The following is a 17332-nucleotide window of genomic DNA, read 5'->3' on the forward strand; positions in this document are numbered from 1 at the left end:
TTGAACAGTAGATATCTTTTCTGATTTTTTATGTTTCTAATGTAAAACCACACCCCCTTTTATTCATAAAACTGTCCCACAGAAAGCTCTGCTTCATCCCAATAGCAATGTGAAGAAAAAGAGACAGCAACCTAACTACACAAAAACCAAGTGACATCTAGAGGGCTTCATTGGTATAGAATTCATTCAATCTTCAAAGTGTTTTTACAGTCAGTTTAAGAAACCTAAAGCATTTTAAGGGTCAGGAACTTCTTTGTCGTACAACGTAAAATCATCCATTTGTTTCTTTATTTTGCAGAGTAATACAAGATGGGCCAGATTCATTATCAGTTTTCAATGGACCAATATTTATGAATGATATGCTGTATACAAGAGCAAATAATTATATCTCAGGTTAGACAAAAAGGCATTTTCTGAATGTCTTAAATATATCTGAATATTAACAATTTGACAACAAAAAATATGTGTATTGTGTTTTTTTATGTTTCACCTTTTCTTTAAAAGCACAACTTTAATACAAGAAAAAAATGAACATAGGGATAAAACCACAGTATTTGACTTATATCTCAAAGGCTGAAGTAGTAATAGGAAACTGACACAGGAACATCAAGATCTATCTACAGTACTGTGAACATTTCGTTTTCATTTTAAAGTTGTTTCCTTGAAAAGTCCATTTTTAAAATATTTTCATTTTCCAACTAAATAACATCTCACGTAAATAAGAATAAGTGCTTATAAATTAGCTATTGAGCAGACTGTATATAAAAAGATTGACAAAGATAAAAAGAATTTGTAAATTTTGTTCTTTAAATTCAATTGAAGATGAAATTCAGTTTTTTATTGAATGTCTAGCATTTGAACATCAACGACAAGTAATGTTAAATTCTCCTTTAAAAATGTGTAATAATTTCAAAAATCTAGATACGAAAACAGATTTATTTGGCTTCTTTTGTGCAAACATGAAGACATATGCAACACTGTGGCTTTAATTTGTTATAAATGTATTAACGAAATCAACTGCTATAAATAACTGAAATTTGGTATTAGGCTTCATGTGAGCATGCTATACTGTGTGATTCAGATTCATCAGTCATCAACTTCCTGATTACCGAAATCTTATATATTCTTACACATAGTGACCATGTATGAAATTTTCATCACATATTTGGTGTTAAGGTTGCATTCATGCAATCAAAACTCTCATATGGCTGGCTTGATATTTATCAATTTTCCAAACTTCTTTACTACTTTTGAGATAAAAAAAAAGAAGCAAAACAGTGCATTGAGCACAACAATCTTTACAAACTATCCATAAACATGATGTGCATAACCAAAATTACACAAATTATGCATGGTGCATGAATCTAGCTGTAGCATCTGTTCTAAAAATATCAATGACATCGTTGTTAAAGTTATCTTCATTTGTTAATAATTATAGTTGAACCAACTACAATTATCGCCATGTATTGCCTTCTAGTGTTTAATATTTAAATCCCATTGAATATAATCTTTACCTTTGAGTGCCCAAAAACACTTTGATTCTCAATAGCTATTGATTGGAACACCCTGAAATTATAGTGAAATATGGCATCAGGCTTCATCTGAGCATAACTGCCTCTGTGTTCTCATGGTAGCTTGTTGGCCTTGAGTGCAGGAGGTCGTGGGTTCGAACCAAAGACTTTAAAATTGGTATTTGCTGCTTTTCTGCTAAGCACACAGCATTAAGAAGTAAGAGCAAAGTATGGTCGGCTCGGAGTCAGAATAATGTGTCTGGGGAAGGTGACAGGTCTTCCTGTGGACTGTTACCTTGTGAACTAGCACATTAAAAATCCGGCTCAGCATTTCAGTCTAGTTCAGAGCAGGGTAAATATTCATGTTACATTAACATGTTCTCGTCCTGAATATGAATATTAATTTGACACTGGACGTTAAACAGCCATCCATCATCATCATTTGAGCATACTATACCTGGGGATTTTTCATATTCATTTCTCATCCTTTTGCTGTTAAAAGTTTTGACAGCATAATGGTAAGATTCACTTCCCGAATTGGCAATAAATAATCTCTCATTTATTTTCTTACCAAATTCTTATAGAAGGAGTATCATTATTGAGTAAAGCTCGCAGTAAAACATTTTATGGCCCGCCCACTTAGGTCTGTGCCATATAGTGTTACCCTTATCTGTCATTCCGTCATTCCCCAACAAATAGTTATACAGACTTTTTTCTTAACACCTTCACATATTGAGCTGATTTTTAGTATGTAAGTCTACTATGATGAGTTACTGATCAAGTTAACGTTTGGTTCTGCTCTGCTGATTTTTGTTGAAATGACTTTGGACTAATTTCCACTCCTAAAAATGGCTTCAAGCTTTAATTGCGAGCAGGGCCATTCGTGTTGTTCCGACACATATAGTTTGTATTGATGATAATTATATTTTGATGTTTTAGCAAACTGGGATGGATTTAATGACAAGCAGACAGGAGTTTTATTTATCTCTGTTACTGTTGGAACTGAAATCTGTGCAGAAACAATCCATGAACATTATGATCCACATTCTCATTTGTTTGATATATCTCAGTGGACACATAGTGCTATGATTAGTCCACTCCCAGCACCTTATGAGCAGCTCCCAGGTATGTGTAACATAATTGGCATGAATATTAAAATAATTTTCAACAAATTAAATTATTTGTGCCGAAATAAAATTTCCTGCCATGTGTCAATAATTGATGCTATTTCAGAATGCATCTTTCTAACATCGAATAAAGGAATACATGTTGCTAACCACCTGGTTCTACTGTGTAGCAGTGGGCCAGGATCCAAGTTAAGGTTCACTGATTGCACTGTTATATAGGTGAATATTTGTTACTATAATTAGATTGTTCTGTTTGTCAAAAGGATTTTAGGAGGCCACCACAGCATATACTCAGTTCTGAATGGACCAGAAAATAGTAATTAAGACCTGTTATATTTTCAGATGACCAGTATTTTATTACAGTAAGAGCTATAAATGGGGCTAAATATGGAGGTCCTTTTGCTACAACTGTGTGCCACACAACTCCTTACATCGTTGATAATTCACCTCCAATTATATATGAGCTGTATAACATTCAGTATGATGAATTTCAGTATAACCTGACCTACAGACACAATTCATCGTAAGTATAAAAAAACCCTCGGTGGCGTAAAGGTAGCATGCTGTCCTCTAGAATAAAATATTTGCAGCTGAGTCAGACAGAAGACTTCTACATACATGAATTTGCATTTGCTGCTTCTCAGAGAAGTAAAATTATGAGCAATAACTGGTTGATTCAATGTCAGAAAAGGGTGACATGTCCTCTTGTGGACTGTAGCCTTACAGATTTAAAATTTGACTAAGGGTTTCTGTCAGATATGAGCAGGTTAATTTTATTTGACATTGACATGTTATTATCCTGAATATGAATGTAACATGTCATCAGAAGATTAACACCCATAAAGCATTACTATATGTTTTATGATCAGATATTTAAAGATAAAACAGTTGAAGAATCAGGCCAAAATAAATAAAATACTGTGTTTAGGGGTTTTCTACCTACCATATATTTTTATTCTTCAAAATCCCTTCCCTAAAGTTTTATTAACACTATCATGACAAGGGAGGGTATTTAGGGATTGTCCTGTCTGTCCATGTGCCTTGTCCTCCTTAATGGATGGAAAGATATTGTTGAGACTGCAAACAGTTGTAGAACACAACCTGAGAATGTGCTTAAAGGAATATAATCCCAGGTCTACATGTTCCAGGGGGGGATAAGTGTACTTCCTTAGTTCAATATTGCAATGGGTGATAATAGTCTCTCGTCAGCACAGCTTCTCCTAAATGGTTTGATGAACATTGATAAAACTTTTCATGTTTGTATAACACTTGCTAAAAAGTATGTATTAATCTATATATATTTATGTTTTCATTGATCCTGAATCGGGTGTATTGCATAATGATTGCTGCCTTTGTCTTGTCCAAAGAGACTGTTATGTATTAATCTATATATCTTTATGTTTTTCAGTGATCCTGAATCAGGTATATTATATAATGATTGCTGTCTTGGACTAACCCAAAGAGACTGTTATGAACTTCCCTGGACGAGACTAGATTTCACTGATTTTGTAACAATTACTGTGTCCATTACAGCTGGTATACCAATATGGGTAAAAAACAAAGCTATTAATAATGGTAAGTACTGCTAATTTAAAAGATACTGTTATCAGATTCTCTTTTTGGGTTAATTTTTCCATCATTAGTTTTGTTAAGAACATATACAGTAGTTTAAATCTGTTTTAGATTTTCGTTATTTTATGATATGTTGTACATGTATATACTTTTACAGTCTTTGTAAGTGTATGGATTAGATAAATAATCATATGAAAAGCTCTGCTCAATCCTTGCATATATTAAGGGATGAATGAAAAAGCACCATAACAGGACACCAAATAATTGAAACATTTTTCTCCAGGCTTTTCAAGAAAAAAGAATGATAGTGTTGAAGGGACCTTTTTTACCTAACCAATCCCTTCTACAATTTTATAAGGAATTTTAAGTGTATAATATAGTGAGAAAATTCATAAGCCCCATGACCCATGTGTAAAGTATAATATGATGTCCAAACCCTAACTTATCTTCGAATAACCCTCAGCATAATTTGTATATAAAGTTAAATTTTGATTACAGTGGACCTCAGAACAATAAAAGCAGCAGACCAGCCAATCATTGTGGACCCAACCCCTCCAATTGCTGGCAAAGTTTATGATGGACAGACTTATGATGTTGATCTTTTGTTCACTAAAGAACAAGATGTGGTAAGCAATTCAGAATAGTTTTGATTCTTCAAAAATAAACGCAGTAAGATGAATGACCTCAATAAATCAAAATTGCTCACAAAATTGCACTTCAAAATGTTGAAATATTTATCTATTCTTCTCATTTTGCAATTATTATTCACTGATCTTAACTTAGTTAAAAGAAAATCGGTGGAGCAGTTGAATATTTGTAAAAGTTGGGTAACAAACCATTACATTTGGTCTCTAGTGGAGAGTTGTCTCATTGGCAATCATACCACATCTTTTTATTTTTATGTAAGATTACAATGTAATAGGCACCTTTTTTCTTAATCAAAACTTAATAAGTCCATGTGGACTCATTTATGTTTACATCCAAACACCTTTAAGTGTTAACCTGTTTTCTTTGAAATGGCCAATTCTAGTTAAGCTTTATGAAATGCTCTTTAAAAAACTATCAAGTGTTAAAACCAAAATTGCTCAGTTTGAATTCAGTTTAATAAGGTTGAAATCACAGAATTAGGCTGTTTTGCTAAGCTATAGCTCTAGGTAAATTCAAATTTAGCAGACCAGTTGAAAGAAAATGAGTTCACACCTGTATAGAAAAAAAATAAAGTCTGAAATCATGAGTTAAAACAAGTCAATACAATACTTTTTCTACACATTTGAATAAAAAAACTTTTTATGTTTATTTAAAAAAAAAAAAAATTTCTTTGACAGATATGTGCCAACTGGCAAGGCTTCTTTGATCCTGAATCTGGAATTTCGTTCTACATGGTTAGTGTAGGTTCTGAACCATTAGAAAATGTTACTGACGTCTCTAACTTGACACAAGTAAGCAGGAAGTTACACGAGGCTTGCGTTCTTCTACAACAAGCATCATATCTTGAACATGGCAGGATTTACTATACAACAGTCTGGGCATTTAATGGAGCAGCCAGACAATTGAATATTTCAGCAATTTCAAATGGAGGTAAATTAAATTACTAATAACAAATGTACAGGTACTAAAAGTGTACACAATACATGTATTTCAGGAAAAATTCAGAATAACTTTTGCTGTTTGTATATGTCATCAACTAGTTGAATCAGTCATAGATGTTATTATTTTGTAGGACTAAGTGGTTGAGAGGTTTAAGTACCGGTAGTTCATTTTCAGTGATCACTAGCCTGACAACACTGTGTTCGACTCCATTTTTAACTGACCAGGATTACCATTTTTCCTGTCAATGGTCAATAGCTCTCTCTGAGCGCTGAGGCTTCCTCCTTCTATCATTAATAAAAACTGGCCACCATTATATAGCCAATAATGCTAAACAATGGCATTCAAAACTAACACTCAAACATTATATTTTGTTTTTTTGAAAAGTGGTTAAAAGGACTTGCTATCATTTTATTGTTAATTTTTTGTTTACATGATATTGTACAACTGTATGGATTGTAATTTTTGGTCTATAGATTATGCCCTCCTAAAAAAAAAATTAAAAAGAAAATAAAACAAGTAAAAAAAGAAAAGGCAGTTTCCTATATTCTATACTGCCTTGATAATGTACAACTGTGTTAAGAATAGTGTTCAGTGATTAGAGACTTTTCCAATGTATGTTCAATATTTATATTACTAGTTTTGGTTGATTTAACTCCATCTGTACCTGGGGAAGTTATTGATGGGTTGCTGGATAATTTTAATGACTTAGACTACACTTCAAGTCAGGCTAAAGTAGAAGCACAGTGGAAGGATTACTACGACCCAGAATCAACTATCAAACAGTATGATGTACAGGTGTCCAGTGCTCAGTAAGTGTGTTTATATATAATAAGATGATGTGGTATGATTGCCATTGAGAATATTCTTCACCAGAGACCAAATGACATAGAAGTTAACAACTATAAATCACTGTATGTATGTTTATCAGGTTTGTCTATTCTTACAATTTCTTTGTAAATTCAATACTGAAAGGAAAGGTTATACTGAAATCTTTATTTTGCTTAGTATTTTATTTGTTTAGTAAGTTGGACTACTCCATGTATTTGACCTGCATGAATTTTTTTAGAAGTAATTAAGTTTTGTAATGTTTAAATTGCATAGTTAGAAAAAACTATTAAGATGTTATGTTCAAGTAAAAATTTCTTTCAGAAACATGTCTAATGACTTCACAGTGATTAGAGAATGGGTGATGTTCAATAACGATTCCACCAGTGCTAGGTGGCTTAATTTCCACTTGGCACACAGAGATAGAATAAAGATTGAACTAAAAACAACAAACGGAGCTTTGAATTCCATCGTAAATGAAACTGATACATATATTGTGGACTTAACTCCTCCAGCCCTGAGTTACATTGGAGATGGATTGACACAGGGTGATGATATTGACTTCCAGGTAGGAGGTTAATTTTAGAAAGGGGAATTCTATTGTGAAACTGCTACATATTGACATGAAAAAGTTATCAATCCTAAGAAGTAATTTTGGCAGGTCATGACCTATATTAGAAAATGAAGACTTGTATAAAAATTTTCTGTTTAGAATCTATTGAAACCTGAACTTTTTCCCATATTTTTTGGAACAGAGAGCATCTATTTCTCATAATAAAATTGAGAATGGAAATGGGGAATATGTCAAAGAGACAACAACCCGACCAAAGAGCAGACAACAGCCGAAGGCCACCAATGGGTCTTCAATGCAGCGAGAAAATCCCGCACCCAGAGGTGGTCCTCAGCTGGCCCCTAAATAAAATTGTGCACCAGCCCAGCGAAAACAGACGCCACACCAAACTCCAAAACATATAAATGAACTAAAATTAAAAAACATACAAGACTAACAAAGGCCAGAGGCTCCTGACTTGGAACAGTCGCAAAAATGCGGCAGGGTTAAACATGCTTTGTGAGACCCAACCCTCCCCCTATACCTCTAGTCGATGTAGAAAAAGAAACACACAGCAACACACACAGTAAAACTCAGTCCAAATGAAGCCTGAGCCCCACGCCAGAACAGGCAACAAAAGAAACTAAGCAAAACAACAACGATACACAAATGAACAAAGGACTACAAGCAGCTACTGACATGCCAGCTCCAAACCCCAATTAAACAGACTGAAAGACTATGTCTTCATCATATGAAAATCAAGTACAATCCCTCCCGCCAGGGGTTTAGTATCATATACCATCATAAACACATTTTCTAGTATATTAATTTTCTATATTGATGCCATAAGGTGAAAATAAAGAAGTCTAAGTCTCTGTCTTATGCATAAAACTTTTATTTTTCATTTCATTGTTATATTAATTTATCTTTTGTAGTCTGATGCCACTTCCTTGAGTACAAATTTCAAATTTGAAGACAATGAATCTGGACTGGATTACTATAGAATACAGATCTATGAGAAGTACCAGGGTAGCAAGAGACAACTCGTCCCAAGTAAGTTAAATGGTTTACAGCTTCAAGGGCACAAAAAGAAGTTTATACAACTATTGTCCAATCTAGAAAAAATAGTTCCTTAGACAACTTTATGTTTGTGTCAATTAGTGTCGCAAAAACAAAGGTCATCACTGATGAGCTGAGGGAAAGAACAGTTTAGAAAGTGACCATTATGAGACTTTGATAGTTCATGATCCAATTTTTTAAATAAAAAGTAAAGTCATGAAAATGGTTTGTTTGAAGTGTTTACAATGGTTTAGATATGTCTCTATGAAAATTTTGATGCACAATACATTGTTTGAACAAGGCCCCAGGAAGCTTCAACTGAATTGTGATGTCATGCAAAAGTTGTGTAATTCCTGAACTTTTCTGGATTGGAATAAATAATAATAAGGTGTATGAATAACTTTTTCAAATCATTATTAATTGTGTACATGTAGTAGGCTACCAGGATAGAGATTAGCCCAAATAGCTGAAGTCTTTCCAATCCACCTAAAAGACAAATACCTCTATTCAATTCTAAGGAGGAAAAATTTAAAATACTTAAAGATATTTCACACATAATACAGAATAAAATAGGCTTTGAAAAAATTATGGTCGTCAGCCTCATTTTGAAAATACAGCAACTTGAAAAAGTTGTCATTATTTATGAATTTAAAAAAGTTGTTGAACCATGGTAAATATAGCATGGTTTGGTACCAAAAGATTCATTATATTTTCTTCTTCAGATACTATTTAAGTGTCGAGCATTTTCCTATTTTGATGGTGAAAATAATGGTTTATTTTATAACCTTCCATTCAAATATCCTTAGCTCTTCTGGGATAAAATATGATGGGATGACAAATCTGACATAGCGATTGTTTTCAAAAATTAGCATGGGAGAAGGCAGTTATGTTAAGTTTTAAAACACAAAGGGACTGTCCATTTACAAAAGATATTTGTATTTTTCTATTACTTTTTACCGTTGCTAGGATGATTGGAGCTATCTTCTACAATTTGGACAAAATTTTCCATTCATCAAATCACAGATGAGTTTGATAATCAGAAATTTTTGAAAGGGGGACCCTTTTTTTTTTTTTTTTTTGGAAGGAGACTTCTGAAAAAAAAAACTTGGTGAGTGAGAGTTATTTCATTTTTCATGAGTAAATGTATATGCTGTTTTTGTTTCAGTTATTAAAGGTAACTGGATGGATCTAGTCGGTGACCCAACAAGGACATCCTACACTCACACAGGAATGTCCCTGAACCTTGGGGCCGCTTACAGTATCAGAGTGGGATCCCTTAACAAAGCAGGACATATGTCAGTATTTGAAACAGATAGTGTTAGAGTGGATACTTCACCACCTTCTGTAAGTTCATACTTTTATAATGACAAATTTGTATTTGAATAAAATATAAATGAATTCTCATTTAAGAATGATCACTTGTCTAAGCTTCTAACACTTAACTATGTATTGTTCTGAAAAATTCAGAAAAGAAGAAATTTTTCAAAAGTGCAAATAGTATATCTTTTCCATCACTAGAAAAAAAGCATTTGAAATAACTGCATAAACTGGTTTGTCTTTTAAAATCGCGAAATCTAAACCCTGGAAAAATTAACTACTTTACAATTTAATATTCTGATTTTTTTACTATGGATATTTGATTATTCTTAATAGGTAAAGTGGTTAAGAGTAGGAACATTAATCTCTGGTCAAGAAGAGGAGGTTGGAGGGTATGTGTATCAGGCCAATACAAAAGGGATCAAGGCAGCCTGGTTGGCTGTTGACCCTGAGTCTGGAATTATAGGGTTTGAGGTTGCTGTCGGAACTTCACCTGGTAAATATTTTTACATTTATTTTTTTCTTGGAACTGATTTAATCTATTCATATTGTTGAAATAGCTGGTTAAATTCAGTTTTGTTGTTGAATTTAAATGACTGAGGAGTAAAACCTTGATTATTTTTACCTGATCATATTTTTTTTTAAATGAATATAAAACTTTTGACTTGCTCTTTCAGGTTAACAGCAACTCCTTAAGGTTAACAGTAACTGCAGAGTTTTTTGTTGTCCTTGGAGAGTTTTTCATATTTTCTTTGGGGTAGATGTTGATATATGTGAAATTCATTTGTAGCTGCAACAGTTGAATAATATATGATATTTTTCATGCAAAATTTACAAAACTTTTTCAAGACTTGCACAAGAGTTTGAATTCCTGTTAAAATAAATGCTAAGATGATGCAAATGTTTCACCCCTTACATGATTGATGGTTTGTTCTTCATTAAAGGTGGGACAGACAAACTAGGATGGACATTATATGATGCAGAGAATGATGCATATATACAAGGTCTTAGTCTAGATATCACCAACCTTACTACCTACGAGCCTGTGTATTACATCAGTCTAAAGGCCAAAAATGGAGCACAACTACTCAGCTCATCTTTGTCATCTACTCCTATAGTGGTTGTTGAAGAAGACAGAGCAGGTAATATATGTAGTGAAAAAAGAGAAAAATCCACAAATCCTGATGTAAAATAATCTAAGTTTGTCTAAGTAGTCTCTTGACTTAATTTTCTTCGTCTGAAAAATATACTTCAAAGAGTATAATAGGAAAATTCATGGGTATGACTGCAGGTGAAATTTACAGTAGGTTTGACTTTATATGTTAAATTATTGAGAAAAATATTCAGTTCATTAATTTTATAAAAATGAGGAGATGTGGCATGATTACCAATAAGACAACTATTCACGACAGTACTAGTCCAAATGATGTTCATGTCAGTAACAATAGGTCATGGTACTACTTTCAACTAAGAGCAAAACCTGCATACCTTATAGTCAGTTATTATTGCCAATGAATCAACTATCCAGCAGAGTCCATGTGCCACACATATAGGAACAATATGTCAATGTATGGCCTTCAACAATGAGCAAAATCCAGACCTAATAGTCAGTTATTATTACCAATGAAAACCAACCAATTTTCACGACTTTGCGAGTAGAAAAATAACGTGAATATAAATCGCCAAGAATATGTAAAACTTGGATCTTTTCTAATTCAAATACATCAAGAAAATTTGAATATCTCCGAATTTAATCGCCGCAAAGTGGTCTAGAAACAGCGAAACGCCAAATAAAGTATCCATGAAAATAAATTGGTTTAGAGTATCCATGTGATGCACATGTTAGCATCTATATGTCACTGTAGGGTTTTCAACAAAGAGATAAACCCATACAAAATAGTAATCTATAAATGTATTAAACATGCATTGTTGACATAAACACTAAAGCATATATTGATCATAGCATATAATGATAACAGTATGATTAATGGTAGGGATAAATCAATATTGTTGTATATAGGCCTTGTTGTCGATGGAGCTGATGGAACAGATGAAAACACACCAGCATTAGGCGTGGATGTAGACTATACAGTTGATACCACCACTGTAACTGTGACCTTTGATGGATTTGAAAGTCACCTTCATGGTGTGATGATGTATGAGTGGGCTGTTGGTACCTCACCAGGAGGAGAAGAGGTACAGCCATTCATGAGTGAGGGTATTATACATTCAGAGGAAGAAAATGTAGCAGGAGACGGTATGTATTACTATGACTGGCTCAATTTGAATCATGTTATCTTCTATCGTCAGTACCAGATAGGCTTAGTAGTATATGGAAATGATCATTTATTATATGTCTGCATAACATCTTGACCCAGGAGTAGAAAAAGCTGAAAAAAGCAAAAGTTTTGGTTTTTATGCCCCAGCTGTCACCGTAGGCGGCATCAAGTGTTACCCTTGTCTGTCCGTATGTCCCAAAATTGGTTTCCATTCTCTAACTTTAGTTTGCCTCAACCAAATGTTATGAAACCTATACTTAATGCTTATTACCACAAAACACAGATCAAGTTCAAATTTGGGTGATGTCACTTTTACCGTTCTGGAGTTGTGCCCCTTTATAACGTTATATGCAAGCAGGGACATCATTTGTGTCCCATGGACACATTCTCCATTTATTTGTCTATAACTTGAGGAGCTTCATCAAATCATTTGAAGTTTGAAAATGGTGACCAAAAAGTATAGATTATGATTGATTATGACCAATTTCACTTTTGTAATTGAAAAACTATCCTTGATAAATAGAGAAATTATTGTTTGTTTCTGGTCAATACATGCATGTTATCCAAATCTTCACAGTGAATATGAGCCCATAACAATTATATTATACTGGAGTGTACTGATTTCAACATTAATTACCATTCTGATCTTCATATCCTCTGTCTTGGTAACCTATCAAATTGCTTGATGAGATGTGATATATCATACCAGTATGTTATTAGAACTTATAAGGTTCAAATAAAGCATTAGGTCCCTGCATCTACATTGGAAAAGGTCATATTAAAAGGAGTAGGTCCGGTAAGGGCCGATTTTGGCCTCAAAATTCAAGTTCATCTGATGAAAGATTTTGGACACTTTTTAAACACATAAGTGTCTACTTCAGTCGATTCAATTAGTTTATGTGAAAGGTTTGAACTGACTTAGTCATTAAAGACGCTCAAATTCAAGCTTAAATATGAAAAATCTATCAAATATGACATAATATGTCACTTTTTAGATGGTTTTTGTCAAAAATGAAAGTGGCCGTATCCGTGTTCATTCTCAACCTTTATATATGTTATGAATTATCATCAAATACAACTTACATTTAAATATTAAGAATGAACACAAATGCGGCCACTTCCATTTCAGACGGAAACCGTCTAAAAATTAACCAAAATGCAAAAATTTCGAAGATTTCAGTAATTTAGCATGACTTAATGATGCTAGTACCCGATACATGTGCATTGAATTGTCAAAAACAGCTCATATTTATGTAACAGAAGTATTCTTCTTTCCAATAAATAGCTAAAAATTTACATTTTAGCAATTTTGTAAAACTGCTATATTTTGGGGCCAAAAAGGGGTCTTACTGGGACTACTCCTTTGAACAAACTTTTAGAAAGATTTATATTCAATCTTTTCTGACTTGCAGGAGTAACAAGTTCTGGACATGCCCATGCCACATTACCAATGAAGCCTGAGACCATGTATTATGCCTCTGTCAGAGGAATCACTAACAGCGGAAATGTTGTGCAGTCATCATCTGATGGTTTTACAGTTGATGTTTCACCACCTTTGATCATTATTGACAGGTAAGTAAAATAAGTTATATATTGAGTGATCTTAATTTGATCATTAAGACAATCTGCTCCTTTTACCAGATTTTTATAACTAAAGAATTTAAGCATTCTACTTCTAAAACAACATGAAATAATCAATTTAGTTCCCCTTTCTCCCCTCGAAGTTACTGACATAGATGGTTGTTCTCACTCATGTCTCGTGCAATTTACACAGTTGGAATATTATTTTCAATTTATAAACTGTACTGGTTTTAATATTGACAACACATAACTATAGATTAACCGACAAGATCTCATCAAATCAGACAACAACTGACTTACTGACTACCCACTATTTTGACAACTTACGGTATAATTGTATTTTGATAGGTTAACAGACAAGATCCCATCAGATCAGGACATCACTAGCGGTAATTCTCTGTACCAGACAACAACTGACTCACTGACTGCCCAGTGGACATACAATGACACAGAGAGTGGTATAGAACGTGGATGGTATTCAGTAGGAACATATCCATTTGCTGAGGACATAGCGTCAATGGTTGAGGTAGAGATTTCATCCATGGATTTTAGTACTCTACCATTGGCTTTTATTACTGCTGTTGATACAGGTATGTAGTAATATGTCTACTCAAAATTTGCATCATGATCCATTTATGAAAGATTGTTTGTAAATGTTGATAATTCACAGTTCAATAATCTACAGTCTAATCAATAATTTTGCGCATGTTGCTCAAACAAGGGAGATTATAAAAACTGCACGAAACCTTGTTTTTTTATGATGAACAATGTTTATGACCAAAATAGAACTAGCAGTCCCCTGGAATTCAGAGTACAAACTTTACTGTATACATTTTAGGAAAGCCAAATATCATCAGCATCTGGGCAGAAAACAAAGCTGGTCTAGTATCTGAAGTAGCTACAGGCTCAGTAATTATTGACAAAACTCCACCAGGACTAGGCTATGTCTCCTGTCCTGATTATGTTGGGGTAAGTACAACTCTAGTTTTATTATTGACTAAACTCCACCAGAAGAAAGCTTTGTCTTTTGTTCTGATTATGTTGGTGTTAGTGTAACTTTAGTCTTATTATTGACAAAATCCCACCAGTGGAAGGCTTTGTCTCCTGTCCTGATTATGTTGTGGTAAATATAACTTTTGTTTAATTATTGACAAAACTCCACATGATAGTCCTGATTATGTTGTGTTTAGTGAAACTCTATATTGATAATTGACAAACTCCACCAGGAGAAAGTTGTCTCCTTTCCTGATTATGTTGGGGTGAGTATGACTTTGGTCCTATTGTTGACAAAACTGCACCAGGGGAAGACTATGTCTCCTGTCCCTCCTGTCCTGATTATGTTAGGGAGAGTATAACTCTGGTCCTATTGTTGACAAAACTGCACCAGGGGAAGACTATTTTTCCTGTCCCTCCTGTCCTGATTATATTGGGGTGAGTATAAATCTGGTCCTATTCTATTGTTGACAAAACTGCACCAGGGGAAGACTATGTCTCCTGTCCCTCCTGTCCTGATTATGTTTGGGTGAGTATAACTCTGGTCCTATTGTTGACAAAACTGCACCAGGGGAAGACTATGTTTCCTGTCCCTCCTGTCCTGATTATATTGGGGTGAGTATAACTCTGGTCCTTTTCTATTGTTGACAAAACTGCACCAGGGGAAGACTATGTCTCCTGTCCCTCCTGTCCTGATTATGTTGGGGTGAGTATAACTCTGGTCCTGTTGTTGACAAAACTGCACCAGGGTAATGCTTTGTCTCCTGTCCCTCCTGTCCTGATTATGTTGTGGTGAGTATACCTCTAGTTTTATTATTTAAAAATATTAAAAAAAATTCTTCAGGGCAAGGCTATGTCTCCTGTCCTGATTATATTGCAAGTTGCCTGCACTGCAATCAATACAAGTCATTTCAACATCTATCAATATGACTTAGATAAAAAGGTATTGATATGAATTTAAACCCCAGGAAAACCCCACATGTAATTATAAATAAATGGTGATGTTGAATATACATTTTATTGGGACAGTAACCCAACAACACAATAAAAAAAGATCATAAAATCATTTTAATGCTTCAGACAGGGTGGACTCATATATAAGGGGGAGACTACTTATTTATATAATAATATATGTTTTATCTTTGTTGTTTACAGTTGAATGCTCCTATACTGTGTACATGGCATGGCTTCCTGGACAAACAGAGCCCCATCCAGAAATACATCATAACAATGGGAAGTCAACAAGGTTCAAATAATATCTACAATGGAACAGAGGTCCCAGGATATATAAGTCAATATTCAATCCAAGGTGAGTTCTTATCCAGAACAATGGGAGGTCAACAAGGTTCTAATGATATATTCAATGGAACAGAGGTCCCAGGATATATAAGTCAATATTCAATCCAAGGTGAGTTCTTATCCATAGCAATGGGAAGTCAAATAGGATCAAATAATATTTTTCAAGTTGAACTTTAATAAATTTGGCTATTCTTTTGAGGTCCCTTTTTGGTCATATAGGTCCTTAGGTACTGTGGATTCATTATTATTCGTTGGATACCAATTTTTTGTGGATTTCGTGGGTACAGGTGAATCACGAATTTAAATATTCAATGAATTGCAAATTTTCTATAGGGTTGGATGCAGACTTTTGCAAAACCATGAAATCAAATATTTACAAAAATGCAGGTTTCATCAATCTGCGAAAATTGGTTCCCACGAAAATAAATGAATCCACAGTATTCAGTCTTATAAATCCATTGCATTCAAAATTTTAGGTTTGAGCGTTTCTGATGAAGGTAAATCCAGATAAGTGCTTCAGACACACAAAATTTACAAAGTGTTATTGTCTTGTATTTAACTTTACTGTAACAATAAATAAGAAATACTACTTATTGTTTAGGTCTTGGTGACAAGTTACATCACGGTGATAAATACTATGTGACAGTGACTGCAGTAAACTATGTTGACATGGAGTCCTATGGTTTCTCTTCTGAGATTGGTATAGACTCAACTCCGCCAACCTATGGTAAAGTCATTGACTTACACACTACATACAGGGTAGATGTCACCAACACTGAGATGACGTTAGCTATGAATGCCAAGAAATGTGACACTGATGATGGTAAGAACATATTACAGCGAAACCTGTCTAATGTTAACCATTTAAGGTTGAAAATTTTATTTGGATAAGACATGTGTTCACTTTAGACAGGTTGAATATAAAGAGAATATTGTATGTGTTTTTTACATTGTTGATTGACTTATAATCTGGGTTCTCTCAAGTTTCCTTTTAAAAAGTACATTAATACAAAGCTGTCTTTGCCTTGTTATGGTCTCATATTTTATGCCTTAAATAAATTTTCTACAATCATAAGTTAAAGGTTGTTTTAGGGGACTGATATTCAAGCTGATCATTTTGGATCTCAAATGATTTAGATATGCAATAACCATCAATGTATTTCAATACTTCCTGACATGAATCTTTGATTTTACAGTTTCAAATAATCATTTTCTTGATAAGGTCAATCTTGAATATACTCCTGCTTTGTCTATAATATATTTCAAACATTCACTTATTACAGTAACTTATCATTTAGAAATATACTACTTTACCATAAATGTAAATATCATTTACAAAATGATTTTATATACACATATTATATATTGATAGAGTATATTTTTATATTTTTTGCAGAATGTGATTTGCTGGATGCCACTTGTTCTGAGTCTATGACCTCAGTGTCAGCCACGTGGCAAGCATTCCAAGATCCAGAATCTGGTGTATTAAGGTCAGTGTGAAAAAAAAGTTATTGAAAACTGCTGATGGTCAGGGGATAGTCCTTGCTATACTTGAAAAAAGCTCTCTGAATCCTAGCAAATGACTCCAATCAACAACATAAAAAATCTACAATTCCTTTAAGTTCATTA

The 17332-nt window shown here is 33.7% G+C and overlaps 1 protein-coding gene across 3 annotated transcripts in view; it reads left to right on the top strand.

Moving 5' to 3' along the window:
• Positions 1–17332, top strand: part of LOC127719726 (uncharacterized) — a 109305-nt gene that overhangs the window by 49253 nt on the left and 42720 nt on the right. For all 3 annotated transcript variants that reach the window (XM_052225964.1, XM_052225965.1, XM_052225966.1), the window contains 19 exons: positions 299–393; positions 2451–2636; positions 2981–3161; positions 4047–4213; positions 4709–4836; positions 5536–5788; positions 6438–6609; positions 6950–7193; positions 8111–8228; positions 9400–9578; positions 9888–10047; positions 10496–10693; positions 11572–11808; positions 13243–13402; positions 13760–14001; positions 14250–14380; positions 15560–15713; positions 16305–16526; positions 17100–17193. In XM_052225964.1, coding sequence (XP_052081924.1) covers positions 299–393; positions 2451–2636; positions 2981–3161; positions 4047–4213; positions 4709–4836; positions 5536–5788; positions 6438–6609; positions 6950–7193; positions 8111–8228; positions 9400–9578; positions 9888–10047; positions 10496–10693; positions 11572–11808; positions 13243–13402; positions 13760–14001; positions 14250–14380; positions 15560–15713; positions 16305–16526; positions 17100–17193 — 3321 coding nt within the window. The remainder of the gene's footprint in view (positions 1–298; positions 394–2450; positions 2637–2980; positions 3162–4046; positions 4214–4708; positions 4837–5535; positions 5789–6437; positions 6610–6949; positions 7194–8110; positions 8229–9399; positions 9579–9887; positions 10048–10495; positions 10694–11571; positions 11809–13242; positions 13403–13759; positions 14002–14249; positions 14381–15559; positions 15714–16304; positions 16527–17099; positions 17194–17332) is intronic.

This window comes from Mytilus californianus, unplaced genomic scaffold (assembly GCF_021869535.1).
Source record: "Mytilus californianus isolate M0D057914Y unplaced genomic scaffold, xbMytCali1.0.p SCAF_11, whole genome shotgun sequence".
NCBI classification, from domain to species: Eukaryota; Metazoa; Mollusca; class Bivalvia; order Mytilida; family Mytilidae; genus Mytilus; species Mytilus californianus.